General features: G+C 43.1%; 2 protein-coding genes across 2 annotated transcripts in view; one reads left to right on the top strand and one right to left on the bottom strand.

Annotated features, from left to right (window-relative positions):
* The first annotated feature begins 287 nt into the window (after positions 1-287).
* ift27 (intraflagellar transport 27 homolog (Chlamydomonas)) lies at positions 288-7242 on the top strand. Its single transcript, XM_020102628.2, has 7 exons — positions 288-467; positions 1222-1301; positions 5315-5374; positions 5718-5777; positions 6345-6462; positions 6720-6829; positions 6918-7242. The coding sequence occupies exons 1-7, from the start codon at positions 434-436 to the stop codon at positions 7020-7022; spliced, it is 567 nt and encodes a 188-aa protein (XP_019958187.2). The 5' UTR covers positions 288-433; the 3' UTR covers positions 7023-7242.
* Positions 7243-13645: 6403 nt separating this feature from the next.
* Positions 13646-18187, bottom strand: part of LOC109639255 (voltage-dependent calcium channel gamma-2 subunit-like) — a 43083-nt gene continuing 38541 nt past the window's right edge. Inside the window, exons 3-4 of the mRNA XM_069530308.1 lie at positions 17683-17823; positions 13646-15880 (exon numbers count right to left, since the gene is read on the bottom strand). Of these exons, the coding sequence (XP_069386409.1) occupies positions 15348-15880; positions 17683-17823 (674 nt within the window). The 3' untranslated portion in view covers positions 13646-15347. The remainder of the gene's footprint in view (positions 15881-17682; positions 17824-18187) is intronic.

Below are 18187 nucleotides of genomic sequence, written 5' to 3'. Positions count from 1 at the left end.
TATATCAGCATGTCAGGCATTTCCTGCAAAGACAACTGTGAGTTCTATCAACGGTGTTCGACGAATTCACTCTAACGATCCCGATTTAAAAGTTAAAAATAAGTTTTGTCTTCAGTTTAGATGCCTGAAGTTCCAACACCTGAATTCCCCCTGAACAGACAAACTCGGAGGAAAAATCCCCCCCTCCTCTGAACTATCTCTCTTACGTCATCACAACCAGCCAATGGCAGTGCGGCTACGCGCTTACGTAGTCACCGGTTAGGCCAATGAGAGACCTCCGAGGCTGGTTGCTAGGAGACGCGTTGTGTTCATGTTGCCGAGGCGGAAGTAGAAATGTCTTCGAGCAGCTGCACGTTTTGGTTTATTTGGATTATTTCACATTCTGAACGAAGCCGCAGCGCGAACTTCGTTTGAGCCGAAGTGAGTTAGTGTCATGGTGAAGCTGAGGGCGAGGTGTCTGCTCGTCGGTGAGTCTTTTTTTACAAACTTACTTCTCCAGGCTATCGCTACACGGGCTAAAGCTAACACGGCTAAAGCTAACCCGCTTCGTCTCAACACCAGAGATAAATAAATAGATAAATAAATAAATAAATACAAATAGAAGAACACGTCTGTTGTTTAACACTTTCCCAAACATTCTTCAGCAGCACGTGGCAGTAGATAGTAAACACCAAACTAATGCTAGTGAAGTAAAGAATACTAGTTGAGCACGTGTACAAATACAAAGTTTTACTGCGGTTTTACATTGATCTCAGTTTGTAGACACACACAACTGAAATGACTGTGGCGGATGGTCCTGGACTGTTCAGTAGCACGTGCAAAGAAAGTAGGATAATATATAGTTTGTTGGAAACACTAATATCCTACAACATGAGAGAAATGTACACAAGTCAACTGGTAACTATACATTGTGCTGAAAAGCAATAATGCAGAGCAATGAAACGAATAATACTGTATATATATGTGAACCGGGGGAACCTGTACATTGTTTGTGCTGCACATTTCTATACATGCACATATTATTTATAGCATGCAGGGTTTATATTAACAATAATGTGCAGCGAGCAAGATGCATATTGATTATGTGATTATGAACTTTTTGTTGGATTATTTAGCAAAACTTTGGAAGTGAGTGATTAATTAAATTGTCGAAGAAAGTATGAATGAAATGTAAACACACTGTGTGTGTGTGTGTGTGTGTGTGTGTGTGTGTGTGTGCAGGAGATGCTGCCGTGGGGAAAACTGCCCTCTCTCATGTGTTCCACAGCGATGGTACACTCTTCCAGAAGAACTACAGCATGGTGAGAGCATGAATACACTATGACACACAATCCCTGTGTTTACGTGTGTGTGTGTGTGTGTGTGTGTGTGTGTGTGTGTGTCTGTCTGTCTGTCTGTCTCCTCATAACGATAAGGATGTACAGTTTATATCCACATCACACGAGTGTAACAGAGGAATCACTTGTAACACAGCTGCTTGAGGGATTTAGGGATTGGGCTGTGCTCTGTTGCAGAGACGGGCCAAGGCTTATCTTGTATTTTTACATTCAGGTAGGGTAACTGAGATTTTCACCTGTGTTTAAAGGGACGACTCCTGAAGCTTAGCTCTGGCTCATTGCCAGCCCAGAATACACAGCAGCATGTTGGGAATACCCTGATGCACTTGCCATGAAGTGCTGCAGCATTTATCCGGTATTCAGACCTGCCTGAGACTACAGCGAGTCGATCAGACCCCCAGAAAGATCTTAGCAACATCCACATATCTTTACTGATATAGACAGTGTGGTTAGGCAGCAATAAAGTCGTTGTGGAGCAAGGTTGCAGAGTCACTTATTTTGAAATTCAATCAGTAATTGCAGAATTAGAGAATTATTGAATTATCAAATTGGATTTAAGGTCATTTGCCTGAGGTCAAGACTTGTAGTGTATCTCAGACATAATCATGGATCAATATTGATCTCACAAAATCATGATCATACTACATGCTGTGTGTAGTTTGTGTAATGGAACTCCTTGCAAGCTTTTCAAGGACCTGTAGAGGTCTCTTAAATCTACCGCAGGAATCACTGAAGTGCAAGACAGCACAGTGTACCAATTAATGCTGATGCAGAGAAGGCTAATCTGCATTATTTATGCTAATCTTCATGAAGGAGGGAACCGTGTCATTAACCTGACTCTGTGATATATGGGGTCACGGCTGTTCGCTGATTCCCCCTCTGTCAATGTTTCAAGGGCTGCTGACTGTATGCCTGCGCTGCACATGCAAGTAAATGCATTCACATGTGAGAATCAATACATGCACTTGAGCAGCTTGTGCACATTTATTGGTGTGTTACATGTACTGAGTTTACTGTGAAGCCTTGCAGCTGGTTAGGGTACAGCACAGGTTAGTGACCACAATGCTGGACAAGTGCCAAGTGTGTGTCTGTGTGTGTTTGTTCAGCTCTTGCTGTGTCAGCAGTATCGGGGGTTCGGAGGTGACAGGAATGTCGATAATTAATACAGCAGGATTCTGGAAAGCCACCAGAACAGGTACTTAACAAGCGCACAACAACAGTGCTCAGTTTCTCCATACGGCCTGAACCTATGCTCACTTGTGATGCTGTGCATGTCTCCTCATGTTGGACCAGTAGAGTATTAACGTAAAGTAGAAAGGTTCTGCTTAAGAGCTGCATTTTTAATTTTCACAGGCTTAGTGAAGCGTGCTCGCTGAACTCTGGGCAAGTCTTAACACATTTCTACATAACATGAAAAGAAAAAAAAAGAGCTACGTGCAGGATGACGTGTAAAAACAATAGTTAAATGATGTCACACACAGATGAACATGTCCACCTGTAGATCGAGACCCTGTTTTCTCCAGACACTCTGCTTTATTAACTGGATGCACTGAGAAAATGCCCATGGGAAATTGCCGGTCACGCTCTTTGCTGTTGCTATGCAACCGTTAACACACCCATACGAAGGCAGTGACTTGCTTTATATCATTTCTTCTATACTCATCATCTCTTTATACAGTCTATGGGATGTCAATTATCAATTCTGGACACTATTAAGCTTCATTTGGTGCCATCGTCAGGCAACGATGTTAATTTTCTAATCCACAGATTTCCATTTGATTAAGCAAAGTGCCTTCATGCTCCAAAAGCAATAAACTCAGATTTTGAGCCCGCTGCCTTTCAGGACACATCAGAATAAGATTCTTGTCCTAAGAAGAGCTGAATTGTCTGTATGTTTCTTCATCCACCACGATGAACACACTGTACTCTGTTGAATCCAAGGTGCAGTGAAAAGTAGCAGTTTTAAGCTTTATTAAATATGTCAGGTTGAATTTTCTCCGCAGGCGGAAACAGCAAACAGCGCGTCCTCACCGCGGTGAGAAAGAAACTTGTGCTGTGAAGAGTTACTCCCTGTGTAGACGCCTAAGTCATTCCTGATGTTCTTCAACTTTTGATTTTGAAGGGTAGCGGAGGCTGTCGGCCATGCTGCTCACGTCCTCCTTTGAAAATGTCAGACGGCCCGTTAGCAATATTCTGAGCTTATTTGTGGCTAATAGGCCCTCATTGACATTCCAGCGGGCGGCTTCCTATGCATCACACCGGCTCATTAGATCGCTCCTAAGTGGGACCACCACGGCATCTGTGTGTTTGTGTGTATGCCACGGGATTCTTGTTATGAACCGTTTCTGTGTAAGCATCAGGTGAATGTTGATCTGAAGTGTGTGTGTGTGTGTGTGTGTGTGTGTGTGTGTGTGTGTGTGTGATTGTGTATTACAGAGGCAGTGGGTGTGAAAAGTGTGTTTTTGAGGTTTGACACGTTCACTTAAGTGTGAGCTCTGGAGATCAGATCAATTTAGAGTTTGTTGCTGATGTGAAGAATCCTCAACTTGCTTCTTCAAGGTCACCACTGATCTCATACTCCTGGATGCACAGCGGCTAAAGGCAGCAGCCTGCAACCATCCCGGCCACTTAGGACGTCTTTAGATCTCGTACCTTTTGAAAAAGGTGCAACTTGACGAGACCAGATTTGTTACTTCCTCCTGACTCTCTCCTCTATTTGACCTTTGTTAATCAAAACTACTTTCTGTGTGACTGCAGCCTCTGTAGATTTTTCTTTACATCAGGACAATCTGCTATTGGGGCTCAAACACATCTTCCATCTACACAATATATACCACATACAGGTTTACAGACAGGACAACAATACCTGTGGTCACTTAGTCTCCCATAAGAGGTTTACTCAAACAACTGAGTTTTGTATTTGCTGTTAACTGGGGCAGATATTTTTACCCTACGCACCAGATAAGCCAAAAATATGATGTTTACACCCCTATGTGTGTGTCCTTGTTTTTATTGCCTCTTTAAGAACCTTTTCCAACTTAAATACTGACCTTTCTAAGACCGGTAGACCTCATGGGTAGCAAAGTTTGGTCCTAATGAGGCAAAACCTCATTTTTTACACCCTGGTTAAGGTTAGGGTTGGACATGGTGAAGTCCTAATTAGGACAACTGTGATATGTGTTTGTGTGTGTGTAGATAAAATGACTTGCATGTAACGTATCTCCACTTCCTCCCACTGTCCAGAAATCAGTCTGAGCAGTAGCGACGAAGTGACGGAGTTGAAGTACGTCTCACCAATAAACGCGTTCGACCAATCAAGACCACCATGACATTATTGATACTATATGACCTGTGTTTCAGACTGAATGAAAACACCATTCACGTCCGAATGATCAGCTCAGTGTGGTAACTGTCACACAGTATGTCTTCACTGTTTCCGCTGACGGACTCAGGGGGGCTTGTGTCATTGTTAGGCTTCTTAGAAAGAACGCGGATATTCCCAGAAGAATAATCTCATCTTTATTGAGACATTAAAAAGAGTCCGATCCGGAGACACAGGAGAGAAGGATTTCAACATCAGGACAATTAATTCACTTTACAGCCAAAGCTGCTGATTAGCAATGTTTTTACATTCATCGTAAATCACAGCTGACAGGTTATTGTGCTGCTGTGTGACAACGTCCTCTCTCCCGTCCTCTCCTCTCCTCTCCTCTCGCCCCGTCTCATCTCTTGTCTTCATTACAAGAGCCACAGTAAAAACAACAGAAACAACAGAAATTAAAAATGCACACGTGAGAAAATTAAGATTGAAAAAGAACCTTAGATAATATTCAGCAAAAGCCATGAAAAGAAGGATGACAGAAGTTTTATTTTAGAAGCACATTAAAAAATACGTCACCTAAAGCTTCATAAAGGTCTTTTAACTTTACATGACACAAGAAATTCATGATATCCTGGTTGTGTTTGTTGTTTGGCAGACGGCCGGAGTGGAACTACTGTTAAAGTGTGTCAACGTCCCAGAGACCAGCGACAGTGTTGTGAGTCTCTCTTCTTCTTCCAGTCTCAACCACACTGCTTATAACTTTACACACTTGTCTTCCTATATCCTATTCAAGCTTCTTTATTATTATTAACTGGGGCGTATATTGTATTATATATAATTATCTAAATCATTGAAGGTGGGTGGTAAGGAACATAGTCTTATCACTCAGCTCTCTCAGACATAATATTGTCAGCTTCTCATCTGTATTCAGAAGACAATAGCGCAGCGTTGTGGGAGGAACATTACTAGCCTAGCCTAAAGAAACAAGGAAGTTTAAAACAATGTAATTTGACTAAATCTCCATGTGCAACCCCACTTCACTCTGCTCTCCCCTCCAGGAGCTCTACATCATAGACTCTGCGGGGAAGGAGACGTTAGTGGAAGCCTGCGAGAAAATGGTGAGAGTTTCTCCACTTGCATGAAACTAGATAATTTCCACCATCCATTTATAAAGTACAAACACAGGGGAGCTACTGAAATAATATAAGTCAAGGCACAGAGGAAGAAAAAGGAAGTGGATGTGAGATTAAATCAGTTTTTTGGACATGAATTTTCAGAAAATGTCCTGAAATTGTCTTTCTCATGTGAAGAACACAGCAGGAGATCGTCCTGAACATTCAGGCGAAAGGTAGAGCATCAGTAGAGTAAAGCAGGAAACAGGAACTCATGTATTAATTTTGGTTTATATGTATGACTCCTCATTTGCATCCTGAGTTATTTGTATTCATCAATTTTCATGTCCTTCACGTGTTAGGAACTTCATCAACACGCCCACTTACTCTTACTAACGGGGGCTCTCTCTGATATTTTCCAGACATTTTAGTTAGGGAGCTGGCCAGAAGCCACAAACAACCCCTCTGGAACATTTCAGGAAAATGTCTGGACTTGCCTGTCCACAAGCAGCTAATCTTTCCTTTATTATCTTGCCCCCTTGCCCTTATTCCCTAATATGAACCTCTTTATAGTGGGGTGAGCCGTCTCTGCTGTGCCTGGTTTTCGACCTGACCAGCGAGCAGTCTTTTGCCAACTGCAGCCGCTGGATGGAGAGAGTCCGTGGCCACTTCCAAGGTCTCCATGTTCCAGGTAAAACAAGAAAAGGTCAAAGAACTTTACTTTAATGCTGGAACATCGTCAGGATAAATTGTGAAGTCGCTTTACAAGCAAAGGACCCTCAGCTGTTCACAGATTGTTCTAACCTTCTTCTAAGAAACAGTGCCGTAGCTATTTGTACATAGTGTCCATGTAAATATCTTGCTTTATACTAATTAGATAACACAGTGGTTTTTCTCAGGTAGTTCCCAGGTCGCTTGTTTATGTAAACATGTGTTTGTGTGTTTCAGGTGTCCTGGTGGGCAACAAATCAGACCTGTCCGCCAGAAGAGAGGTACAGACAGCCATGGCCCAGGAATGGGCCCAGAGCCAGGGGTTGGATTACCACGAGACATCAGCCGTGAGTGTAGTTCAGTATAGATGTCACAGTGTGTATACATGTGACTCAGTGGGGGGGGACTCATTGTGCCCATGTTTGTATTTTTTAGAGGGAGATGGAGAATTGTGACGCACCGCTCCTCAGTTTGGCCCGGGCCTTGCAGTCTCTCTATCAAGAACATCGAGAGACCATCCAGAACCTGAGCCCAGGCTAGACCCGCCCCCACTCACACACGCACATACACACCTCAACGTTTTTTACCAGAGGGATAGTACGCCCAATGTTTCGAATCATCGAACCTCATAAACTTTATGGATACAGAATATAAGGAAGCAAATTCAAATAAACCTCCCGTGGTCTTTTGTACCAGCCGCGCTACAGGCGCTGAAGAGCAGAGTTTTGATTTGCCGATGAATAAAGTTTGTTTTCTTTGACTGGCAGCAGTTGGCTGTGTTTTTCTCTTATCTGCTCGTTCCCTCTCTGTGCACAGCTGAGTTCCTTTCACAGTGATGGTCTGTTCATTGCCTAAACCTCAATAAGACTCCAGCTCGTTGTAGAGGAAGAGGCAGAGTCTGCGCCTCCTCTGCATCGAGGGCTGTCCTCGATTTTAGATGGGTTTAAAATCACAGTTATTCCTAGATTTGTTGCTTTTTTTAAACTCGCCCTTCTCGCTTGCTTTTCCTTCCCATTCGAGTTCTTTCTTTCTCTCTCTCTCGTTCTTTTGTTGTGTAAACTCTCCAGCTGCAGCCGCTCACGTCATTTCAGCCGTGCAACGCTAACAACCAGTAATCACCTTTCACGTCTGCGCTCTTCCATTTAAACCAGGTCAAAGCCGTGTCCTTGTTCTCTCGCTGTGTCTCGCACCACCTGCCACCATTCAAATGAGGGCGCGCTAGTTCAAGTCAGACACAATGGTCTTTATCTGGGTATGCGCCACTTTGAAAGTGCTCGTGCTTGTACTAAGACACGGTCTCTTTGGGCAACATGGAGTCACTCAATCAGATTTTTGGGGATACATTTTTCTTTCTGTTTACTGTCGTCTGCATCAGCTGATTTTTGACGTATGTTGACAAATGCCAGATTTATTCCCGAAAACATTCGGATAGTAGAAATAACATCCGCCGCTCCTCCTTTCCCGATGTTTGCTTAAAGAGTTTGTAAGTTATGTTCAATGTCACAAACTCACTGTTTCTGCACGTTGTTGCCAAGATGTCAAGAACGAAAAGGACACAAACGTTCATGGCTATTACCATTGTCTGGACGTTCATGCTGCAGCGTCAGTGTCTCGACTGCCAACATTTCCATTACTGCCTATCTGAGCTGGAGCAGATAAAAAAAACATATCTACTGCAGACTCATTTCACAGGAGTGATTATTGACTCTATCCATTCTTATTGCAGACAAAAGCCTTATGTTAAAAAGAGGCTATTCACACTTATGGTCAATTTAGCGTCTCCGTTTAACCTAACCTGCGTGTCTTCGGACTGTGGGATGAAGCAGGAGTACCAGGACATGGGGAAAAAATCCAGGCCTTGGCCGAACCAGGATTCAAACCGGGAACCCTCTTTTGATATAACGCAAAGAAACTTACCTCGCAACTTTTTCTCTGTAAGATGAAAACTGATTTGTAATGCAGAATCTGTATTTAACAACTTGTAATTGTTACTGCAGCACAGTGTTTTTGTCCTCCTTGAGTGGGTGATCATAATTATAGCAATTAGGATCTCTGTTGTTCTCGTTCTCTCCGTCCTTATTGTTTTTGTCTTTGTAATGTGTGTGTGTGAGTGTGTCTGCAGGGTTTTCTCAGGCGTACGGAAACAGAATCCAAATAACAGCAGTATTGTCTGTCACATTAGCGTGCTTTGTGTAGCAGCTTGTAGATTTTACATCTGTTCCCTTTATTTGTGCCTGACAATGTGCATGTAAATGTGTATAATGGACCATTTGGAACTACAGTAGTTTCCATCAGTGCTGAATTAAAGCTGAGTATATGATGTAGACACACACACACACACACACACACACACACACACACACACACACACACACACACACACACACACACACACACAAACAAAAAGAGGTGGAACACAAGCTCTTATCCATCTCTGAAAAATGACTCTGAGCACTTCACTATCCCACAGTCTTTCTGCTCATGTGAAATGGAGCATCAAGCTATGGGAATACCACTTAATAACACCACAGGATAGAGTGTGGGCTGTAGCTTATTGCTTTGGGAGAGACTTCTTCATTTCCACAGATATTGAAACAGTTGGTCCGATATCACAGAAATGTCAGGCCGTGTCTTACATGCTCAGTCATCGGCGCTGTAAAAAATGCAGGCGATCTCTTTTAATGATTAGCATTCACAAGATGTTTGCTCCCTCGGTGGGTTAGGGTCTGTGGTGCAGACCTGTAGCGCGGCAGAAACAAGTGCTGTTCACCTTTTAGCCACAAGGGAGGGCAAAAGTGGTCGCTGCAAAGCTGAGGTCTGCAGGAGGTGATGGAGGAGGACTGCGATGCTCCTGAATGTGTTGTGTCTCAGTTTGTCTTCATAGTTTGGTTCATATTGGAGATATTGTAATTGTGCCGCTTTATACTGTGCAGTGGTTAATGCAGGTTCTTTTTGCAGTATCCAGCAGACCACACCATTATATATTAATGCTTACATGTGCCATTAGGGGGCTGCTTTTATTTGAAGTACAAGTTCTTGCATTTCATCATGCATGGGCCCAGTGGACACAGTGCTGCTGCTGTGTACTGCTGCCATGCTCTTTCTTATTGTGCTAACAATACAGCAGGGAGATACCTTGTATTTGTATCAGATGTTTTAGTGTGTGTTTGAATGGATAACATAAAGGAGTGACGTGTACGGGCAGGATTCAGTTTAAACAAGCTTCAGAGCTGAAGGTCTGACGACCGATTGGCTATCATGACTTCACAATTAGACTTCATGTTGTGGATGTGCTGTCAGTAAACATCTCGAGGCCCAACCGTCCCTCAAATTCAATCACGCTGCACCAAATCATGGATACCAGTTGTTCTTGCGTAATCTTGCGCACAAACAAACATAGAAACATACAAACCAACAAACAGACAGGGGTGAATACATAACCTCCTCCGCAGTTTCACCTGCCTGGGCTTATTTCCCGTACATTTGTGAGCTTTGCAGCAGAGTATTTATGAGCTTGACACCTGCAGCTTATCTCCAAACCATTACTTATCCATGTTCTGCTACTGAGAGGTCAATTCTTATTAGGTTGGAAATGTGCAGGCAATTATCATCAATTAAAAGTGCTTTAAATTATTTGATTGAAGGTAGAGCATTGAGAATCCTCTCACGAGCTAATTACTACGCTTGGGTAAAAACCCTAATTTACGCACACTTGGATTACCGGTAAATGTCACGCAGTCATGTGTTCAAGTTCTACAAATTACGCTTGCCGTGCTCTTTCGCATCATATAAAAACACATTAAGTGTGTTGGTGATCAGCCAGTGACTCCATTACAAAATTGATGGATGCGTTTGTCCCCAGAGTACCTGCTATCTGTGCGACTCATCATATCTGTGCAAGGTCTACATCTGCTTTGGTACGGCAGGGCTTCATTTAACTACATTTTACTGCAGTGCTCTTCACCCAAGAAAACACGAACACAGTTTTGTATTCATGACACAGTCTGAGCATGGGGCGAAGAGTCCCAGCTCATATCTTTCACCTACACTCGTTCGTTTTCACTTCTTTATTTCCTGCAGTTCAGCCGTCTGACGTTCTCCTGTTTTCTCAGTCTGACACACCAGATTATAACATCGTGTCAGGACTGCTAATTATAACTCATTTAAAGTTTGAAGTGAATTGACATTAACCTCGGTCTGTTGTCTCTCTTGCTCTGTGTGTGTGTGTGTGTGTGTGTGTGTCTCTGAGCATGCCTTCCATAGCCCCCAACTGTCCATGACCTAAAAAGCTTGCTAATTGCAGGTGAGGGAGGACACAGCAGCTGTTCCCCCAAATCTGCTCCCCTCCTGTCTGAACTGCAGCGTCACACAAATCAGCCACAACGCCTTCGAGCTCACCTGATAAAAAAAACTGAAATGTTTTATTACATTATTATCTGCAATTAAGGAAATGTGGTACTGCTTTCTCATGAAAAACCTAAATGTCCACTAGATGCCCCTCAAAAAATAGTTAGCATTCACATTTTAGCGTTCATTTTGTAGCTTGTATGTGCTACATTAAAAATGAGCCAATCAGACATTAACATTTTCAGACCTGACCTGGTGACTGCAACTTTTAATTGCACAGTAGGGGGCAGCCAAGGCTCCGTGTTTTGTTGGTTAATTAAACTAAAAGTAGCATCTCCAAAATAACAAAACTGTAAATAAACAAAAAAATCTCAATTAATAGTTAACACCCACAAAGGCATTTGCTTTCTTCTCTCTGTCTATTAAACATGAAACTAGATTCAGCAGCTAGTTAGCTTAGCGTCATGTAAAGACCAGAACCAAGGGAGAAACTATTCCACGATCTGTCGACAGGTAATGAAATAAAATGTGCCCACCTGCACATTTGAAGCCCATTTATTAATATATCTAATTCGTTTACAAAAACAAAAAGTGCAAAAGCGACAGTTTGTTGCTTTATGGGGCGTTTATGTGCCAAACTATTTCTTGGCTGCACAGGAAACAGAAACTTCCTGCAGCCAAAAAGCAACAGTTCTCCTCATTCTGTCTTCAAGGATCAGAAACTGAATATTTAAAAAAAACGAAATGGCGAAACTATTTTTAAAAAGCTTTTACATTTTACTTTTCTTTTTCCATCTACTCAATAAATGTCTGCCTGTCATATTTCATCACACGTTTCACGGATACTCTTGTCAGTTTTCATTTTGTGTTTCGCTTGAATTGAAGAACGTTCTCCTCTGGTTTAAAGAGGCGGGAACAGAAGCACGGGGCAGATTGGCTCTGATTGGTTGGGACATGTGTTACATGTCGGTGGAATTGTGCGTGAAAAACAACACATCTCTACCTTTAGATATTTGCGAATCGTGGTTTAAAACTGCCACACAGATTGGAGATGTTAGGAAAGTGCTGCACAAAGATGATTTGCACTGTATGAACATGTGTGAGTGGGAGAATGGCAAAAACAAGTGTTCAACAAGACTCTAAAAGTGCTTTAAATAAATAAATACAGACCATTTACCATTGAACCGCTGTGATACTTCATGTGAGTTGGTTAACTTGGGTTGTGAGATATGCTGTGGGTATCCAGCAGAACACATATGCATCAAATGCATCATTATATACAATATATATGGTTTAGGGTCACACTGATGTCAATCTGACAAAGAAAGACTCGCGCTGCAAAGAAGGAAGTCGACTGATGAACTCACCCTCCACTGTATTTATGGTTCTGCGGAGGATTTATGCAGGTTGGCGAGGTCACCGCGGTCAAATACTAATAGGAGATTAAATGTACCTCCGCACCAGAAGGGGGCACTGTGATGCTGCTTGAATCAGTCTGAACAACAGCTCCTTTCCCTTTTCTCTACCTCCTCCCTCCCTCCCTCCCTCCCTCGCTCGCTCGCTCGCCTCTCTTCAGTGATCACAGCAGTACTGCAGAGAGACATGCCAGCCACTTTGATCATCGCACCAGGGGAGGAGAGAGAGAGAGGGAGAGGGAGGGACAGAGGGATGGAGAAAGAGAAGGAGGGAGAGAGGGCCCACATAGAGACAGAGTATCATGCAGCAGGACGTCAAGGCTGATGTTGAAGGATTTGACTTTTATTCCACCGCTGATGGAGCGGCAGGTCAGCCTCGTAGTGGAAGGCTATTAGGCTAACAGGGAGATGGAGTGAGGGAGTGAACGTGTGGGCGAGGGAGAAATAGAGGGACAGGGGTCGGACTAAAAAAGTGAATTAAGTGAGAGAGTTGTTGAATGACACGGAATGATTCAACTCACGAGTGAACAAGGACATGAAATAAAAAAAATCAAACTAAAGGAATAAACATTGTACCAGTGGTGATTAAACACCCACCAACATGTAGTAATACACAGTGTTCGCACCCTGAGGAAGTCCTGCTGTGCTGCAATGTAGTATTGCATTTGTTTTACCACCATAACTCCGGTACGCTAAAGCAATTCAAACGTGAGAAAGCGATGCTAACATTCAAGGCTCATTTAATGCTCGGCATTGGATATATACACGGACATGAACGTAGCCTTCACCAGCACGGACGGAGAGAGTAAATATGATCTAGAGATAAAGTTGCTCGTCTGCAAAATGAACGTCAGCATTGCACTTAGCAAGAAAGCTAATGGGTTAAACTCACCTCCAAAACTTTGCGCTCGTCTCTGTGGGCACGTCAACGCTCGCAAATTAGCGAGCGGTGCTTGTGTGCTCTGTGTACGTTTGTACATCTGTAATCTTGGAGACAAGAGACATCCAGACTGAGAGACCTCAGAACGACAATACAGATCTTATCCTCAGCAGGCTTTGTCCACACCTGGAAAAAAAAAGAAATGTCCTGGCCCAGTTTGCAAAAGCGAATCTAAGGGGAAATTTACACAAGGTTTTAATGGTTCGTCTTTCAACCTTCTTTTCCTGATCATTCTCACATCACTTACTTTTCAATGCTTTGAGACATGTGGGTCCCAAAATCCTGCCATTGTCCTTCTCTCAATTTACCATTTTGAGAAAAATCTCATGTTTGCTTTTTGTCTTCCTCTCTCTTTCACGCTAAAATGCAACATGAGTGTTTACACAGGCTGAGCCACTCAAAGCCTCTAATTTCACTCAGTTATATTTGTCTCTTTAGAGCAAACATGATACAACAATGACTTGTTCTGTTCCCTACGGGGGGTTCGATTTTTATTCGTCATCAGGATTGATGCATCCAAGTTCAGAATCATTCAGTTTTGGCACCTTGAAAGACATTACGCTTTTTTTTTTTAAATTCTCATTTACAACAACACAACGCAAAACCAAAGAACAAGAAAAGAACGAGAAAAAAGACAAAGAAAGAGACTAAGGCTGTGTGAGAGTTCAAAGGAACCGAGGAAATAAAAGTAAATGAAAAAAGGCAAGATAAAATCTTCTTTAAAAAAAAAAAGCTTTGATACGTTCTCCAAAGTTTGTTCTTTTTGTTTCAAGCGTAATGAAGCCCCAGCCCAAATTACCCCCTGAAAAAAAGAAAAGAATAAAAATTGAAATAGACACAGTACTGTAACATTAAGTTCTACTTTGTCACTCTCACTGCCCTTACATGGTATCATTGTTCAGTTGTTCAAAACATAGGTTCCTTAAAAGCAGATCGGATCATTTTGATTAGCATGCATGTAAATTCTTAATTTTTACGAGTCACTTAGCTTCACCTCGCTGGTAGCCATGTTCTCTCATGCACTACTTTGTGTCTTTGGCAGTAGTGACATTTCATAGTCCACAGTCTTCAAGTTTGCAGAGAGATCCTCCATTACCCAGAGTTCTCTCCCTTCACGTTGCCCCTTTATGGAGCCCAAAAAAAAGTGAGGTAAAGTTTTCACCTCGAGTCGACCCTTAACAAAGATGGCCAGGGTTTCGGCAGAAGGCCAAAAGATTTTTTTTGTTGTAAAAGAATGTGTTGATGTGTCTAATACTAACCAATATCAGTTTATCAAGTAGGCTGGAGCCTTGGCCTCGTCAAAGGAGCCAGTCACGATGAATCCTCCGTCTTGGTTTGGTTTCCATGATGACTTGATTTAGTTTAACTTGTAAGTTACTTTCTTTTTTCTTGTTGATATTTTTGCGCCAGGGTAGTCTAGTCATGATTTATTAACATATATATTCATATATTTATATATAATCAATACATATATTAACTTATGTGTTTTTTTTTTTTTCCTTTTTTGTTTTTTTGCGGCATGGATTGCTCCCTGCTTAAATTCAACACCGCAATGATTCACAGTATTAATGCGAATAAAGAATGAAATCAAGAAGATACAGCAACTAAAGACAGGAGTGGGTTCCGAGGGAGGTTAGGGTGTGTGTGCCGGGGGAGGGGTGGGGCTTGTGGGATGGTAGTGCGAGGGCGGGATCATAGGCGTGACCGAGGGACAAACCACGCCCCCCTTTCATCAGACTGAGGAAGAGTAAAAAATATAAAGTTCACCTTTTAACGGGCAGTCTGGCCAAACCCACCACTCCATGGTTCCACAGCCCCGAGACAGACAGCCACCGACCCCCCCCCACTCCTCTTTCCCCATCCTTCCCCTCAAATCTTTATAAACATGTTCAAAACTCGTTAAACAATGGTAGATGGGAAAATCATGCATGTTTCTTTTTTTATGCATTTTTTCTGTTTCCTTTTTTTAAACTCAGTGATCATCTGAAGTGCTGTGTGGCGCTCAGATCTTCCTCTCTGTCGCTTACCCCTCACTCCATTAATCCATTTATGCCCCCTCCTCTTCCTCTTTTTTATCTCCTTACATCATGATCTGTCTTTTGCCGCCCACCCCCCAAATTCCCTCTGAATTTATTTTTTGTGTCTGAGGGCGCTCCATCAGTTTCATACAGGTGTGGTGCGTCGGTTAGCGGTGTTGCTGTGGCCGCCTGAGTCTTTCAGGTCCTTCTGGATGCAGTTGTGGACCTGCAGGAAGTTGTGGTCCCTCTCCGTGGAGTTATAGGTGGCTGTCGGGGTGCCCGTTTGGCCCTTGGGCAGCGTGTACATCGACAGCTCGGTGGAGGGCAGCGTCCCGAAGGCCTTCAGGCCCACCGGCGATGCCTCGCGGGAGTGCGAGGGATCAGTGGAGCGGGATGAAGAGCGTGAGCGGCGTCGATAGCGATAGCGGTAGCTGGGGATGCGCGTGATGGCCGCACCTTGGAGGTAGTCAGCGGCCCGTGCCCCCACCCGCAGCTCCCGATGGCGGTCGATGAACATGTGCACGGCGAGCACACCCACCATTTCAGCCATGATGAAGGAGAGGGCGCCAAAGTAGAAGGACCAGCCGTAGGAATAGCTGTTTTTCTTGGAGTCACTCTTGGAAGGGTCACCGGCGTTGGCTGATATGTACACAATGATTCCTATGATGTTGCTCAGGCCTGGGAAAGGGAAAGAATGGGGATTAGACCCAAACTCAAATACAGGCGATACTCAAACCTACAAGTTAAATAGAGTTATCACAGGTTTACGCATCGTTTGGAGCATAAATAGAAATCTGAATGATTTTATTAATATGATTAAAAAATCTGGTATTTTAAACTAAACAACCTTTTTCTCAGTGTAGACAGGGACAGTTGTAATTAATCACATTTATAATGGCTACATACCGAAGTTTATAACCAAAAAAAAAACCTTTAGACACCAGCGTTTGAAATGTTAGAAGAATCTTTCATTCTCTTCTTTACATCATGTGATGGGCCACCTGTTTGCCACTCTACATCAGTAACCTGAAAAATGTTAAAGTATATAAATTCACAGGTAAAAATAAACTAAACGCAGGCGAACAGCGGGTGAGAACTTGCGAGACATAACGGGACTGGAAGGGTCCAGATAGAACCAGCGCCAACGAAATACAATCCATTCTGTAGATGAACACCAGTCTAGGGAGCGTACGTCCTTATTTATGTGTTTATATCTTAGTTTTCCACCAAGTCAAAGACGTCATTCACAGATAACAACAGCTGATCAATGAGGGTGACGGAGATGCAAAAAATCTGCTTCAAATTAATTAGTAACTTATTAGATGTGTGAGTCAACAGCATGGATGTGAAGAGAATCTGTTCTAGTCGACAGACCACATGTTTCCTGGAGCACAGATTTCAAAGTGTGGCTACTGACAGCCAGCACTTTCTCTCTCTCTTTTCCTCTCAGTCTTTCCGTAGTTTCTTTCCCTTTTTTCCAAATTCAAAACTGGGGCAGACTCACTTTTCCATTTATTTTTGTCTTTATTCTTTTCAAACATGTCTCTTTGCATCTCTGTAGTTCATCGTCCGCGGTCTATACCTCCAACTAATTCACATCCTCTGTCAATCTCAGCTTTCCCACCTTTTTCTCTCCATCTCTCTGTTCCGTTTCTTCCTCCCTCTATTTGATCATCTATTACTCTTGTCATACATCTTCATTCCCGGCGTGTGTGGCCAGGAACACACACGTGCACGGGCAGACAGACAAAAGTACAAATGTGCAAATAAGCTGTAAAAAACCATGATGTACAAAGACACGGAGGTGTGAGGACTCTGAAGGCCTGATTGAGACGGATCAGAGCAGAAGAGTATCAGGGACACCTTATTTTTAGAGTGTAATCCCAGTGGCCTCCTCTTAGCCTAGCAACAGGGCGAGAGAGACAGACTCAGACAGTGAGAAAGAGAGAGGGAGAGAGCGAAACAGAGAAAACTGCTTCTCTCACTTTTGACTTGGAGGGGAACTAGTTATCTAGCGCAGCGCAGTAGGCCATGGCCTAGAACCAGAGTACAAATGCACCAAAACACAAAACCGCTCTGGCAAAAAGGCGTCATGTGCTATCTTTGTGTCCCTGGCTTGGTCCTGAGGGGATTTTTGTACACTACACACATGTCAGATGCTCCGCAACACGTCACCTGGTGGTCAGCGAGCACCACTGAGGCCGTGGCTGCCTCCGAGACACGACACTCTCATTTGCATTTGTGTCTGTTTCAGGTGATTTGATACTAAGGTGCCGCTATGATTTCCTTCACCTCTTTATTTGTTTCTCTTCTCTTCTCTGATTAATCCTCTTTAACCCGTGTTTTTACAATTTAGTTGCATTCGGGTTTTTTGCCCTGAATCAAGTTCCGTTCCCTGGTCGTCTGTAGAAACTGTCAGCGCACTGGACGAACAGCTGCACCAGAGCACTGACAGGTGGCCAACGTGACGTTCTTCATACCTGCGGAGACGAAGAGGATGCCAGCGCTGAGGATGATGTTGTGGCGTGACTTGTAAAACTCGCTGGCGGCGATGCACAGCCCCCCCATGAAGAGCAGGATCACACTCAGGATGGGGAAGATGCTGGAGGCTCGAACAGCGCCTGCGTACACACACACACACACATCGAGGTAAAAGTAATGTCAAGCTGTTATTATCGGCAACTCGCTAAAGAAAATGTTGAAAAAGGGTTTTTGTCTAAACCTTTATTACGAAACAATGAATACAATGATAGGTGACCACACCTGGATGGAAGGAACAAAGTTGTTGAATTAAGAGAAGCAGTTATGGCTTCTAAAGCATATAACCAGCATATAATAGGAATCCACATTTAAAAAAAACACTGTAATCCATAATAACACGTACTCTTGTTTGTTTAAATTGGTTCCTTGAATCTTTATCTCTTTTTAAAACCAGTTCAGATTTGAAAATCCTGTCGTGCTCAGCAGGCGTAAATGTCTAGTCAC

Source organism: Paralichthys olivaceus, chromosome 8 (assembly GCF_024713975.1).
Source record: "Paralichthys olivaceus isolate ysfri-2021 chromosome 8, ASM2471397v2, whole genome shotgun sequence".
NCBI classification, from domain to species: Eukaryota; Metazoa; Chordata; class Actinopteri; order Pleuronectiformes; family Paralichthyidae; genus Paralichthys; species Paralichthys olivaceus.
The sequence above is the reverse complement of the archived record's forward strand: the minus strand, read 5'-3'. Positions and strand labels throughout refer to the sequence as shown.